Consider the following 15,271-nt stretch of genomic DNA (forward strand, 5'->3'; position numbering starts at 1 on the left):
CTATTCATTCAGTTCATGTCATTTGAAACTTGATAGAATTTTCACTACTTTAGAAAGAAATTATACTCTTTTGTTTATTCAATACACGTCATTCGAAACGTACAAGAATTTTCACCACTTTATAAAAAAGTTATGCTCTTTTGTTTACTTAGGAATGTCATTCTATCCATAGCCGAATTTTCACGCTTAAGAAAGAATATGAGACTTCAAAAAGAAAAAGAAAAGTATCAAATTCTTAGTAAATAATGTAAAAACTTTACCTTATATATATGCCGGTGTATGATTTTCTTTTCCCTCCAAAATGTTGAAAGGCAAAGCCAAAATAATGGAAATGGATTATCTCTGAATCTCTTCCATCAAATCCATCAAATCAAAGAATCTGGATCCTTAAAATTTTACCCAAAATGTTGAAAGGCATAGCCAAAATAATAACCAGAAAACTGAAGAAATACTGTTTATTGCTCTCTGTCTATTTAAATTCCTTATTTGTCCGTTTCCGGTTCCACGCTCTAAAGCCTAAGCATTTCCCGATGGCGCCCATCGACCCTCACTCGTTCACTGACTCGACTCACCCACTCGCCACCCATATTTCCCTTTCCTTCTTCTTCGACTTCCCCTCCTCCACCATCCACGCCTCCGCCCTCCTCACGCTCCCCGCCCCGTACTCCGGCCCACTCTCCCTCGACATCCGTGCCCTCACCGTCCACTCCGTCATCGACCCCCATAAGCCCTCCCGTCCTCTCTCTTACGTCATCTCCCATCCTGACCCAATCAAAGGCTGCCACCTCACCTTCACCCTCTCCAACGCAGCCTCCGTCTTAATACTGTACTCCACCTCCCCCTCCTCCTCTGCCCTCCAGTGGCTCTCCCCTCCCCAAACCTTTAACAAGACGCTGCCGTTTGTCTACACCCAATGCCAGGCCATCCACGCGCGCTCCGTGTTCCCCTGCCAGGACACTCCCGCTGCGCGTGTGCGCTACGCGGCCAAGCTCAACGTCCCCCGCCAGCTCTCCGCCGTCATGTCCGCGCGTCACGTCTCTCGCCGCGACCCGATCGCCGGCGAGGGGTCGGCGCTGGTCTCCGGCGACGCCTTGTGGTGCTCTGAGAACAGGGTCGTTGAGGAGTTCGTCATGGAGCAGCCAATCCCGCCGTACCTGTTCGCGTTCGCCGTCGGTGAGCTGGGGTTCCGGGAGGTGGGCCCGAGGACTAGGGTTTACTCTGAGGCGGTGCCGGCGGTGCTTGAATCGGCGGCGACGGAGTTCGCGAGCACCGAGGACATGATCAGGCAAGGGGAGGCCTTGTTTGGGCCGTACGTGTGGGAAAGGTTCGATCTTTTGGTGCTGCCCCCGAGCTTCCCGTACGGTGGAATGGAGAATCCGAGAATGACGTTCTTGACGCCGACGGTGCTCAAAGGCGACGCCAGCGGCGCGCAGTTGGTGGCGCACGAGCTGGCTCATAGCTGGACTGGGAACTTGATCACCAACAAAACTAATGAGCATATTTGGTTGAATGAGGTACTAAATTTACATTCACACATTCATTGGTTCAACTTTTCGGTCTTCCTATCGAAAAATTCACACATAGATGTTGTTTGTTTTGCATATTTGGTTGATGCCAAGTTCGTAACTGATCAATTCCATAACTTTAAGATGCTTGTGTTCTTCATTTGATGTAATACTACCTGCATACAGTGCGTTTGAGGTCAGTTTCCAGTATATGTCTTGTGAAAACCGCAATGTGCGAAAGCTTGACGGTGTAATGCCGCGTTGTTTTAGATGTAGTCCGATTTATAGAAGCATAACACACTAGGATGTTTGTATAATTTCTGGGTTAGGAGAATGTGAAGAATGTCTTACTGATTTACGAACTTCCGGTTGTAGTTGATATCAGGGTGTTAACATTTACTTATTGCTGCAGGGTTTCACGACATATGCTGAGAGGAGAATTGTTGAGGCTGTGCAAGGCGAGGACAGAGCTGCATTGAACATTGGAATCGGCTGGCGGGGTTTGCACAAGGAAATGGAGAGGTTCAAGGATAGCTTGGAGGTCACAAAGCTGAAAACCAACCAGGAAGGAGTTGATCCAGATGATGTGTCTTCTGAAATTCCATATGAAAAGGGTTTCCAGTTTCTATGGCGCATCGAACGTCAGGTATGTTGAAGTTGTAACTTCTTTTGTTTCTTGATATTGTTCTGTAAAGACGATCTGATTGGCACTTGTTTTTCGGAATATAAAGGTTGGAAGGCCTGCGTTTGATGAGTTTCTGAAGAAATACATTGCCACCTTCAAGTTCCAGTCAATTGATACCGATATATTTCTCGAGTTTCTGAAGGCAAACCTACCTGGAATAGAGAAAGATGTTGACTTAGTGTTGTGGACTGAGGGCACTGGTATCCCTCCTGATGCGTATGAACCCGTTTCTAACATATATGCAAAGATTGTGTCCATGGCAAATGAATTTAAGCTTGGTAGGATGCCGGGGGAGGATGAAGTTGCTGACTGGAGAGGGCAGGAGTGGGAACTCTACTTGGAGAACCTCCCCAAGCCTGTTGAACCCTCACAGGTACTTATTTTCTATGACTTGATTCCATAGCGGCCTTCAACACGCGTAGTTACTTAATTTCTTAGCTCCTGTGACTTGATTTGCAGATTGTAGAGTTGAACTCGCGCTTCAGGCTGGCAGAATCAAAAGATTATGACGTGAAGGTGACATTTCTCCTGCTGGCCATTGCTTCCAAGTGCAAAGACTACTTGGGCGAGGTGGAGAGAACTTTGAAGGAAGTTGGGAGGAAGAAGTACCTTGTCCCCCTCTACAGGGCTCTTGTGGAAGGCAATGGAAATGAAGAAGAGAAGATTCTGGCCAAGCAGGTGTTTGCAGCCGCTCGCGAGACTTACCACCCTATAGCTCAAGGCAGTATCGAGACAATTTTAAACAAGCACTGCTGAAATTGTGTGTGAGAATGTAGAGTACACGAACCGCAATCTGGAAGCCAATCCTTGACTTCGTTGTTGGCTACGTCCTAATCTCTGAGATCTGTAGGCTGTGCATCTTTGTTGATGCTTCTGCTGATGTGAATGATCTCGTAAATAAAATGTAGCTGACTTTTGTATCTCGTTTGCTGATGCCTGATGATATTTTATGTGTAAATTCGAAAATACCAATCAAAGCTATGCCTGCAAAATCAATTTTACTCGATGCATGACAGGAACGAAAATACTCATCAAGTCTTGCTTTCGTAGGAGGATTTCAATTTCTATTATATCATCGAGTCTTACTCAAGAGTTGTTGGAATCAACGGACTTCCGGTATTCACTTATGATTTCTACACAGTTACCACCAAATCTGTCTAAAACAGTGAAATTGCACTTCTCCCGATCCATGGCAAAGCTGTGGAGCTTGGAGATCTTGACATTTCTGTTCAACACCTCTTCTAGTGGAGTTTATCGTAATGGGAATCAAACACATCAGTAAAATCATCTTCTGTACAGAGTGCTAGAACATTTGTGTACCCGTAATTGTTTCGCATCTCAACTCTTCTAGAAAACCTTGCAAAAAACTGTGCGAATAGAATTCGCTGAAGGACAGGCGCTTAACTGCAGTCGTGCATCAGTACGTCAGAGAATTACTAAACATAATGTATAGCGAGTTTTGGCGATAAGTACAATAATAATATGAAAGTGAGGCTGGTAAAATGCTAAACCTGGATTTGGAGACAACAGTTTTGAACACATATCGACCGAGTCAGGATGCAATCTAGAAAGGATGACTTGGTCGAAAGGAAGGTATGTGGATGACTTCATGGTCTTAAGCACCTGGAAAGTAAATTTATCAAAGATTTGGCCAAGCATGACTAAAGGACCCCTTCCGACAAAAAGTGGGAAGTTAGTACCTGAACATTTGTCCTACCAGGGAAAGGAGGGCGACCATTGAGAAGCTCGAAAAGAATTACGCCAATACTCCACATGTCAACCTATAAACTGAATCCGTCAATTTTGATTCATCGTGATTGAAAGGGGAAAATGACACAAGTTATAGACAAGACCGTACCTTCCCATCATATCTTTCAAACTGAAGAACTTCAGGTGCCATGTACAACGGGGATCCACAAACTGTCTCCGCATAATCACCTGGATGTAAACTTCTGTACACGGTAGCAAAGATAAGCTAACAAGGAACGAAACCACCACAGTTGGTTGCTTTAAATCATACTAAATACATCCTAAACCGGGTTAGCGGATGAATTTCCGCATATGGATCTCTCTGCTAGAGTTTACCTTGAGAGACCGAAATCAGCTACCTTTAGCACCACATCATCTTGAGTGCCAGAGAGTAGAATGTTCTAGTAATACAAAATACAACAATTCAGCCGATTTACAGAATTCCGATAGAGATTTACGATTCAATTCCACATTTAAGGGTGCAATGCAATCCGAAAGGATCGAAATCAATCAATATACATTCAATTTGTATAACAAATCCAATTGTTTAGCATAGATTTCAAGATCTCTAATTGCATTTTGTTACCATATTTCCATAAACTCTTGTTTTTACCTCCGGTTTCAAGTCTCGATGAATGATGTGGTGCGAATGTAGTAATTTCAACGCGGCTCCTGCAACCAAAACAAGAATTTGATTATATTCAGACCGGAGAATCAAAGCGGCCTGAAGCCCTAGTACAAGTAAAGATGCAAAAAAGTTATGAAGCTACCAAGCTGCTGCATAAATCTCTTGGCAATCTGTTCTTCAACTCGCCCGTGCTGCCGGATATAAGCAGCCAGATTTCCCCCATCACAAAACTCCAACACCATGAATATGCAGCTTTCATCCTGCAACGAACATATGAGCTTGACTTCACGAAAACAAATCGAGCATGTAAGAAACAGTCCTCCACCTTGAGGAGGCGGATGATGTTTGGGTGGAAAGCATTGAGGAGGCGAGGAGGGTGATTGAGAACCTGGAAAGCATTGAGGAGGCGGATGATGTTTGGGTGGTTAACGGAGGATAAGAAATTGAGCTCGCAAGCCAAGCAGTTCTTGAGGTGGCGGTTGAGGCGGGAAAGGTGGACCTGCTTGAGAGCCACCACCTTGCCGCTTTGCCGGTGCACGGCTTTCCAAACGGTGGAGAAAGAGCCTCGTCCCACCTCTGATATCACGATATAGTCCCCTTTGAGTGCGGAGACAACTCCCTTGCTTTCAGCTTCCATAGAATCTTTGAGCTAACAAGTAACAAGCGGTTCTATTTATTTTTAGGGAGTTCTATGGAAAATTGACAGTGTCGTTCATTTTAACGAAAAATCATATTTTTACATTAAAATGTTAATTTTGGTACTATTCACTCTATCCTTTATTTTATCGTTATCATTAAAACTTAAAGTTTTCAAGCCTTTTTCATTAGTTTTCTTTTATTTTTATTCGGTGGAAGGTTCCGGTGATTATATTGTGATTACATTTCAGTACTTTTGGATTCTTTTGCAAGTGATTTTAAAATGAATGAAGGCATTTTTTATAAAAATGTTCTTAAAACTAATTCTTTGTAAAATGCAAGTAATCTTGAAAAAACATTTGAAATATTTCTTAAAGAAGCATATAACCGCTTATTTCAAAAAACACTTCAAATTTTAGAATTAAGAAATATTTTTTCCAAAAATGCATTTCCAAATGAGCTATGCTGAAAATGATTAGGCAATCACTAACTTTTACTTATTTTCTTTATTTTTTAATCGATGACAGACAAAAAACACTTGAATTTTTTTTTTTTTTTTTTTTTATCAAAGGCAATATGCATTACCAACAACAAACTTTACAACACAAATGATCAAATTTTACAACAAAAAGGCCCAAAAACAAAAGCACAAACAAACAACAGTGGCCCAACCAAAAGTTGAGATCGAAACAAAAGAAAACTCAAAACAGCTGATTCTGCTGCAACCACCAAAACAGTAGCCATATATGTCGATCCACACAAATTCCTGCCCCTAATTAAGCCTCGTCTCATCAATGCTAGCATTCAATCCCAAGATTCACTCCTGGCACAACTACAGACAATAAATAACCTACAACCAATTGAAAGAAGCTCGTGGGATTCCACAAGCAACACTGCCAACAAAAGCAAACAACAAAGAGAAGGTGGTGGTGCAAGGAACATCTGATCCAATGGAAGCACCAGATCTATACTCACCAGCTCAAAACACCACAACAAATTGCGACAAAGCGTGACTGAAGCTCGGAAATTGGATGAATATGGATGAGAGATGTCACAAGGGTGAGAAGAAGGCAAATCAGCCAAGAAAACCAAGGGAAAAAACAGCGGATGGGAGAAGAGAAATCTCAAACGGGTTGATATTTATGTTGTGTGAATTGTGAATTTGGAGTGAGTGCTGACATGCTCAAATAAGAGAAATCTCCTATTTTTACTTCAAATTATCAAGAATTTTACAACTAGTATTCAAATACATTCAGCTTCACCGTGATTCTTTCATAAGCATAATTTGCTAAAAGTGCTTTTATTAAAAGCATCTCAACACCAAATGTTTCTCATAAAATGGTAAACAAACTCGTCATTCAGAGAAGTCGAACTTTTAAGTCCTCCAATATTCAAGTAAAGGGAACTTTTAAGTCCCCCAATATTCAAGTGAAGGGGAAGCGAAAAAATCCGTAACCAAAACAGAGTTCACATGTTGGATTTTGTAAAATTCCTCTCCTCCTTCCTCAAGCCTGCTACCGAATTCACGAGTCACCATTTTGATGGTTAATTCCTTGAGGGTAGTAACATAACGAAGGCCGTCTGGAACTGTAAACGAGGGCGAGCAACGCTCAATGTGCAACCTGGAGAGACTAGGCATGGCTCGTTTCTCCACCCTCCACTCCTTTAATTCTATCAAGCTGTGAAGATAAAGGAACTCAAGATGAGGAAAGCCTCCTGCTGAGCAAAGAAGTGGTCCGGGAAAATAGCCGAGGGCAGCATTATTCTCCAGGAAAAGCATTCGTAAGCTTGGCAGCTTCTCTAGTATTTCTATGTTATCGTCCTTGAGACGATCGTGATGAATTCCACAGAGTGTTAGCTTTGTGAGGTTTGGAAGCAACAGGAGGTCTTCTGGTAACTGTCTGATACGTCCCTTTACTCGCAGCTTGTATATACGAGGGCAGCTTAATACTACGTTCCATGCTCCATCATGAAAAGATGCTGTTGATAGAGACTGCAGATTGTCAAATGTAAGGCTCCCTTTCTCGATGGTTTCGTTGCCAAATAGCGTTACCTCCAATCTTCGAAGGTTGGTCAAGTTAACAAAATCATACAAATCAGATGCCGAAACTGAAACATTGACCACCGTCTACAAATTACTTGCATGAGTGGCAAATGACAGTCTCTCTCCTCTTATTATCGAGGGTAAATACACATGTCTCAGTTTCTCCATCTTCCAAAACACGGAACTTTCAGCAGCAACCCTGCATGAGCGTTAGTGCCGCGTAAATCTAGAGTTTGCAGACATACCAAATTACCTACAGACGATGGAAGCTCTTGCATCTTAGTATTCCTTAGACTTAAAAATCGTAAGTGGACTAGATTCCCAATTTCACCTGGTAACTTGAAGCTTCTTCTCATGAAAATATCTTCAAACTTCAAAACTCTGAGAAGTTTGTAGCTATTTAACACTGACCGTAGTACTCTTTGGCCGAAATTTGTTAGTCATGAGTCAATATTAGGAAAAAAGGGAATGTAAATAGTAGGAGTCCTTTATTAAGTAGGTTGTTTATAAGTTTTATTTAGTTTCCTAGTTGAACACTGATTGTATATATATATATATATATATATATTTCTAAAGAAGCAATACAATTAAATATTCCCGTAAAAGTTCTATTTGGTATCAAGAGCGCCGAAACCCTAGTTTTTCCGCTGTGCTTGGTTGACTGTTTTTTTTCTGCAAATTTTCTGCAGAAAACAGGGGTACCGTGTGTGTGTGTAATCTTGCTGCGTGTGTAGCAGTGTGGGTGGTGCGGTTTTTCTGCAATTTTTCTGCAACAAACAGTGTTGCTGTGTGTGTGTGGTATTGCTGCGATTTCTGCAGTGTGTTTTCTGCAGTATTTTCTGCAGTGTTGCCGTGTATGTGTGGTAGTGCTGCGTGGGTGTGCTGTGTTTTTCTGCAGTGTGGTTTTCTGCAGTGTTGCCGTGTATGTGTGGCAGTGTGGTGAATCTCAGTATCAGTCTTGCTTTATTTTTTTTTGTGAGTAAAGTCGAATGGCATCAGAAGGAGGCAGTGGCATGTTGAAGTTAGAGGGCAGTAACTCAACCAATAATCCAATATTGAATCTGGTTGTTATTCAGAGTGATGCGTCTGCTGTACCAAATACCGTGAAATTAAATGGATCAAATTATCCTCTTTGGTCCAAAGTTTTGGAGATGCACATTGCTGGACGCGGTAGGAAGGGCTTTGTGACTGGGAGCACCAAGGAGCCTGCTAAGAATAGTGCTGAGTATGAGACGTGGGAGACAGGGAATGCAATAGTAAAATGGTGGTTGATCAATTCCATGGAACCTGTTATCATGAGATTTTTTATTCACCTGCGTACCGCTAAAGAAATTTGGGAAAAGGTGGCTCGGACTTATTATGATGGCTCAGATATTTCTCAGATTTATGAATTGAAGTTTAAATCGTTCAGACTTCGTCAAGAGGGTCGGCCAGTTGGCGTGTATTATGCTGATCTCAAGTCCGTTTGGCAGGAGTTAGATCAACGGAGACCAATCAAGATGGAATGTGCTGTGGATCTCAAGACACTTCGAGAAGAACGTCAGATTGATCGTGTGTATGCTTTTTTGGCGGGTTTGGATGATGTGTTTGATAAAGTGCGTAGTGATATTTTACGTACTCAACCCCTACCATCTGTTGATGAGGTGTTTTCTGTTGTTCGGCGTGAAGCTCAACGACATGCTACTATGATGGGTGGAAATAATAATCACGGAGGGTTGCCGTCCATGACCATGATCTCTTGGCCAGTTGGTGCTTCTCGTCCTAGTAATTCTTCTACTTAATCTTTAAATTCTCGTCCTTTTAACCGAGAAAATAAAGATGATTTGAAGTGTACTTTTTGTGGACAAACCCGTCATACTGAAGATACATGCTTTACTAAGCATGGGGTGCCTGATTGGTTTTCAGAATTAAAGAAAAAATTGCGTGCCAAGGAGCGTGGAGCAGCCGGGTCCAGTGGAGGCCGTGCCTCTCTTACTATGGCTACACCAACAGTCCAGGAAGCCGTGCCTAGCCCAAGTGACTCTAGTCACAATTTGTTGACTCGTACTCGAGGTGACTCGTCTTCCGACACAGGTACCGTGGGACGTGTTCTCTTAGCCTCCGAAATTCAGCACCATACAAGTTGGATTCTGGACTCTGGGGCAACTGATCATATGACATATGATAAAAATATGTTTCAATACATGACTACATCTCACAGGAAAAATATCTCAACTGCCAATGGTACTTTGGCACCCGTGTGTGGTGTCGGCACTGTGCATCTCACCCCGTCACTTCCCTTACATCATTGCTTGCTTGTTCCTTCTTTATCCCATCACTTGTTGTCCATACCACAGGTTACTGAACAATTGGATTGTGTTGTTCTAATGTATCCGTCCTTTTGTCTACTTCAGGATATTCAGACCAAGGAGATAATTGGGCGTGGCACTAAGAGAGAGGGGTTGTACTATGTGGACGACGTTGTTTCTGGCAGAGCTAATGCAGTTCAAGCGTCCCGGTCTAGTAATTTACAAGAAGTGTGGTTGTTGCATCGTCGATTAGGGCATGCATCTTTTGGGTATTTACGGCATATGTTACCTAGTCTATTTAGTGGAATAAATGAATCAGACTTACATTGTGAAGTATGTATTCTTGCTAAAAGTCATCGTGCTTCGTTTCCTCCTAGTATGAATAAAAGAGCTTTACCATTTGAACTTGTGCACTCGGATGTTTGGGGACCCTCCCCTGTTGTTACTTCTTCTGGGATTAAGTGGTTTGTTACGTTTGTGGATGACTGCACTCGTATGACGTGGCTGTATGTGTTAAAAAATAAAAGTGATGTTGGTATGGTATTTCGATTTTTTTTTTCAAATGATTCGGACACAATACTTGTCTGTGATTAAAGTTCTCCGTTCTGATAATGGGAGTGAGTATATTAATTGTGAGTTGTCAGAGTTTCTGTGTGATCAAGGCATTCTCCATGAAACAACCTGTCCTTATACTCCACAGCAAAATGGGGTGGCTGAACGGAAAAATCGCCATATCTTAGAAACGGCACGTGCTCTCCTTCTGGGCACATCGGTTCCTAAGAGTTTTTGGCCTGAAGCAGTTACTTATGCCGTCTACGTGATTAATCGTATGCCCTCTCGGGTGGTTGATTTTCGCACTCCTCTTCAAGCCCTCACTCACCATGTTCCAGTGGTGTCTACTCATACTCTCACCCCCCGGGTATTTGGGTGTGTGGCTTATGTGCATATTCAGAAAATTCATCGCATTAAGTTGGATCCATGTGCCCTCTGATGTGTGTTTGTTGGTTTCTCATCTCACCAAAAAGGATATAAATGTTATCACCCTGAGACTCGGCATATGTATGTTACCATGGATGTGACCTTTTCTGAATCAGAGTATTTTTATGCTCCCGTATCTTCATCTTCAGATCACCAAGGGGAGAGCTGTAGTGGTGATCTGGAATGGTTGGACTTGGGAAGGAACACTGTAGCTGATGCCGTGCATAATGAGGCAGTGATCATAGATGCCGTGCGTGATAATGGGGCTGGAATGCCATGGCAGATTGTTGCCGAGAGCGGCATGCAGTCAGGAGTGATTGCAGCCAAGAGTGATCTGCAGTCAGGGCAGATTGTTGACAAGTCTGCGGACGTAACCCCCTCTCTCTAGCTCCACAGTGCTGCCCAATGAATCTTCTCTGGATATACCTGGGGTAAGTATTGTGGATGATTATGTAACTAACGCGAGTAATGATGTAAATGCATATAAGCTGCCACCGAGACAAAATCGGGGTGTGCCACCTGACAGGTTTTCTCCGGAAGGCAAAGTGAAGTATCCAATAGCCAACTATGTCTCCTGCAATGGTCTTGCACCAGAACGCAAGACCTTGGTGGACAATATGGAGGCTATTCGAGTACCAACCCGTGTGGAGGAGGCTCTAAAGGATCCAAAGTGGGCAAAAGCAATAGATGAACAAATGTTGGCATTACAGAAGAATAATACCTGGGAGGTGATGTCCTTACCAGAAAGGAAAAAAACAGTTGGATGTCGGTGGGTGTTTACTGTCAAATACAAAGCCGATGGATCATTAGACAGGTACAAAGCAAGGTTGGTAGCTAAGGGATACACCCAAACATATGGTGTAGATTATCAAGAAACGTTCTCTCCAGTTGCCAAGATGAATACGGTACGTGTTATGATATCTTTAGCTGCTAATATGGACTGGCCATTAAAACAGTTTGATGTGAAAAATGCTTTCCTCCATGGGAACTTGGAGGAAGAAGTATATATGGATTTTCCTCCTGGATACAGTGCTGGCAGAAATACCGGAGTATGTCGGTTGCGTAAGTCTCTTTATGGGCTTAAGCAATCGCCTCGTGCATGGTTTGATAGGTTTACTCGAGCTATGAAAAAGTTTGGGTATTATCAGAGTCATTCTGATCATACATTGTTTGTTAAACAGAGGCATGAGAAAGTGACAGCTTTAATCATCTATGTAGATGACATGATTATTACTGGAGATGATTTTGATGAGATTTCAAGGTTGGAGAAAAATCTTGCGGCTGAGTTTGAAATGAAGAACCTAGGGGATTTGAAGTATTTTCTTGGAGTCGAAGTTGCTCGATCTTCGAAAGGTATTTTCTTGTCACAACGTAAGTATGTTTTGGATTTGTTAAAAGAAACTGGTATGCTGGGATGTAAGCCAGTAGATACTCCTATTGTTGAAAAACACCATCTATGTTTAGATCCGAATCAGAAATCTGTTGATAAGGGAAGATATCAGAGACTTGTAGGGAGACTAATTTATTTGGCTCATACACGTCCTGATATTGCTTATGCAGTGAGTGTAGTAAGTCAATTTATGCATTCACCGAGTGTAGATCATATGGCTGCTGTTATGCGCATCTTAGCATATTTGAAGTTTGCACCTGGGAAAGGAGTTTTATATCGGAAGCATGGACATTTGAGGGTTGAAGGGTTCACAGATGCTGATTGGGCAGGAAGTGTGGGTGACCGACGGTCTACTTCGGGATATTTTACTTTCGTAGGAGGAAATTTGGTTACATGGAGAAGTAAAAAACAGAAGGTAGTATCAAGGTCCTCAGCTGAGGCTGAGTATCGAGGGATGGCTCACGACATTTGTGAGATTCTCTGGCTTCGAAAACTCCTTGAGGGGCTTGGGTTCAAGCCAAAGGAGACCATGAGACTATACTGTGAGAATAAGTCAGCGAGAGATATAGCTGATAATCCGGTACAACATGATAGGACAAAACATGTGGAAGTTGATCGACATTTTATTAAAGAGAAACTTGAAAGGAAGATTGTGTCAATACCTTTTGTGAATTAGGAGGAGCAACTTGCAGATGTTCTAACTCATGCAGTATGTAGTCGAAAGTTTGATGACTCACTTGTCAAGTTGGGCATGTGTGATATCTATGCACCAACTTGAGGGGGAGTGTTAGTCATGAGTCAATATTAGGAAAAAAGGGAATGTAAATAGTAGGAGTCTTTTATTAAGTAGGTTGTTTATAAGCTTTATTTAGTTTCCTAGTTGAACACTGATTGTATATATATATATATATATATATATATATATATATATATATATATATATATATTTCTAAAGAAGCAATACAATTAAATATTCCCGTAAAAGTTCTATTAAATTTAGGTTCAAAATAAACTGTTTTGGGACAAAGAAAAGCATAGACCTAAGATGTCCATCTCGTTCATCTCTGTTTAGATAATAAAAATCAAGCTCCTTTTCCAAATTGATGGCAAGTCTTTGAACTCTACCGCTCGGTGTTTCCTTGGTTACCGTGGCTGCAGAGTAATTGATAATACGAAGAATGTTCCCCTCTTTTGCCTTGACCATACACAAATCTCGCATAAGACCATGGAGACAACAAGTCTTAATCTTCCTTGTTAAACCATGTTGTCCAACTTGAACCATAGACCTCTCTACCAACTCACTTCAGCACCTGTAAGATACATCTTCCATTTTTTCCATGGATGTTGATGATACAAAACCTTCAGCCATCCATAGTTGAGTCAATCTATTCACCGGTATTTCATAATCTTTGGGAAAATGGGCTAAATAGAGAAAGCATAGTTTCAACTGATATGGTAAGTTATCGTAACTCAAAGCCAATAACCATAATACAACACCGTATTCTTCTCCTTCGTATTCAGGTCCAAGGTCTGTGCCTCTCCTTATGTATGAATAGAAATTCATATGCACCATATCCCACTCATCAACAGAGTCTTTTCTAGATAGAAGTCCTCCAAGCACAGTGATGGCGAGTGGCAAACCTTCACAATGTCGAAGCATCTTCATTCCTAGATCTTTCTTCTTTGCATAAATTTCAGGGTCTGAGAAACAATATTAAAACCAGATCATTTAACTACCTTTGTTTCTCGGGAACTAGAAATTGGAACTACACAAATAACAAATTATTTCTATGCTAGATCAAGGGTACAGTAAATTCTTGAATCCGCGGTGTGATTTGACATTTCGTTATTCCATACAAACTCTAGTGTCAAATGAAACGATATAATCCCTATTCAATTGATAAATAATAAGAAAAGTAGAAATAAAAGCTTTGTGTGAGAAGAGAACATACTTGTATCTTCCAAATAAAAGCTTTGTGTTCCCAACTTTCATCTTCATTCAATGACAGCGGTTGGTAGATGAAGCCATTTTCATCTGCACAGTAGGCCACTTCTTTGTTGCGAGTGGTGAGTAATATTCGGCTCTCAGTTTCCTCATTCATCGGAAAACCAGCTTGTAAAGAATTCCACACATTGCATGTCCAAATGTCGTCAAGCACCACCAAACACTTCCTTTCTCGTTGCTTAGTACAAAGCCTCCTTGCTATCTCGTCCTCATTGAGTATTACAATTTCTTGTCTTTCCTCATTGGTAGAACTGAGTTGATTTAGAAGCTCTTCAAAAACTTCTCTTCCATGGCACTGTTGAGATATACACACCCAAGCAAAACAGTCGAAATGACACCTCACTCCATCGTGATTATAAACTTGTTTTGCAAGCGTGATCTTACCCAAGCCACCCATTCCCCATATAGAAACAACTCGATGATGTTTTTCTTTGATCAAATGCGCAACCAATATCTCTATACCATCGGCACACCCAACCACACGAGGTTCAATTGCATGAGGAAAAGATCGCCTCCGCTCTTGTTGCCTCTGGAAAGAAGTGTCGCCTCCACTCTCCCTCATCTCTTGTAGGTTATAACTTGGCAAACTTAACCTTAATTTTGAAATTTTGGTCGTAATTTTCTCAATTGCCGAGCTAATCTTCTGAAGATGAACTCTTTCTAAGAAGATGCAAGTAAACCTTTTCAGAACGCTTCCTTTCCTCTTGGAAGCAACTTTTAAGACAAAAGCTTCAGCGACATCCTCCAGATCATAAGCAGCATCTCTAACGTTTGCGACCCAAGTGCGTACTCCATCATCATCATGTCCATGTCTTGCATCTGCATCTTTCAGATAACCTTGCATAAATTGTAGCTTGGTTTGTGCAAGCTCAACCTGATCACCTACACCACCCAAGAGTTTCAATTCCGGAACGATAGAGTCCGTGAGCCGTTCAAGCACCATAAAAACAACAGCATCGGCCATATTAATCTCTCTTCTTCAGACGATCAACAACTAAGTTAAGCAGTTTTCCTTTTTCTTCTTATTTTTAGATCCAGGAAATAATGCCACCAAAGAAGAACAGTATAATCCTGCCTGTCTGATTCAAACTCAAATTAAATATTTTGCAAAGTCAAATTAATATTCTGTAATTCTTCAACAACAAGCAAAGCACTCGAGATTTCTGAATGTAATCTTACAAAGACCTTATCAAAGTCAACGATATATGATAGTGAAGTTTCCTATGCAAGTTGCCAATTATATTTTGAAGAGGTGGTCAATCCAATTTTATATCTGCCAGCAAAAACCAGTCTGCATAAAATCATCACAAGTAAATTTTCTGCAGGTGGGTGAAATGAACTCTGCGCTAAAAAGTTCCTTTCC

The 15,271-nt window shown here is 41.6% G+C and overlaps 2 protein-coding genes and 1 pseudogene across 3 annotated transcripts; 1 reads left to right on the forward strand and 2 right to left on the reverse strand.

Moving 5' to 3' along the window:
* Positions 1-289: 289 nt before the first annotated feature.
* LOC137720663 (leucine aminopeptidase) lies at positions 290-3,110 on the forward strand. The gene is made up of 4 exons (XM_068459754.2): positions 290-1,514; positions 1,918-2,151; positions 2,237-2,563; positions 2,650-3,110. The coding sequence occupies exons 1-4, from the start codon at positions 405-407 to the stop codon at positions 2,944-2,946; spliced, it is 1,968 nt and encodes a 655-aa protein (XP_068315855.2). The 5' UTR covers positions 290-404; the 3' UTR covers positions 2,947-3,110.
* Positions 3,111-3,283: 173 nt separating this feature from the next.
* On the reverse strand, positions 3,284-5,234 carry LOC137720664 (serine/threonine-protein kinase ATG1t). The gene is made up of 8 exons (XM_068459755.2): positions 4,956-5,234; positions 4,710-4,827; positions 4,553-4,611; positions 4,276-4,340; positions 4,049-4,142; positions 3,891-3,971; positions 3,702-3,813; positions 3,284-3,594 (listed from the first exon to the last, which is right to left on the reverse strand). Exons 1-8 carry the CDS (start codon positions 5,202-5,204, stop codon positions 3,494-3,496), a joined length of 879 nt encoding a protein of 292 aa, XP_068315856.2. The 5' UTR covers positions 5,205-5,234; the 3' UTR covers positions 3,284-3,493.
* A 1,293-nt stretch (positions 5,235-6,527) lies between these two features.
* On the reverse strand, positions 6,528-15,248 carry LOC137719729 (putative disease resistance protein At1g50180; annotated as a pseudogene). Its single transcript, XR_015960193.1, has 3 exons — positions 13,856-15,248; positions 12,868-13,604; positions 6,528-7,678 (listed from the first exon to the last, which is right to left on the reverse strand). The product of XR_015960193.1 is annotated as a putative disease resistance protein At1g50180 (transcript).
* Between the last annotated feature and the right edge of the window lie 23 nt (positions 15,249-15,271).

This window comes from Pyrus communis, chromosome 1 (genome assembly GCF_041283825.1).
Source record: "Pyrus communis isolate YQ-2024b chromosome 1, ASM4128382v1, whole genome shotgun sequence".
In the NCBI taxonomy this organism is placed as follows: Eukaryota; Viridiplantae; Streptophyta; class Magnoliopsida; order Rosales; family Rosaceae; genus Pyrus; species Pyrus communis.

Coding starts and splice junctions, on each gene's coding strand:
- LOC137720663 (XM_068459754.2), top strand. CDS start 405: ATGTTGAAAGGCATAGCCAAAATAATAACCAGAAAACTGAAGAAATAC. Junction 2,152..2,236: donor TATGGCGCATCGAACGTCAG/GTATGTTGAAGT, acceptor CGGAATATAAAG/GTTGGAAGGCCTGCGTTTGA. Junction 2,564..2,649: donor AGCCTGTTGAACCCTCACAG/GTACTTATTTTC, acceptor CTTGATTTGCAG/ATTGTAGAGTTGAACTCGCG.
- LOC137720664 (XM_068459755.2), bottom strand. CDS start 5,204: ATGGAAGCTGAAAGCAAGGGAGTTGTCTCCGCACTCAAAGGGGACTAT. Junction 3,972..4,048: donor TTGAAAGATATGATGGGAAG/GTACGGTCTTGT, acceptor TTCAGTTTATAG/GTTGACATGTGGAGTATTGG. Junction 3,595..3,701: donor ACTGTTGTCTCCAAATCCAG/GTTTAGCATTTT, acceptor GCACGACTGCAG/TTAAGCGCCTGTCCTTCAGC.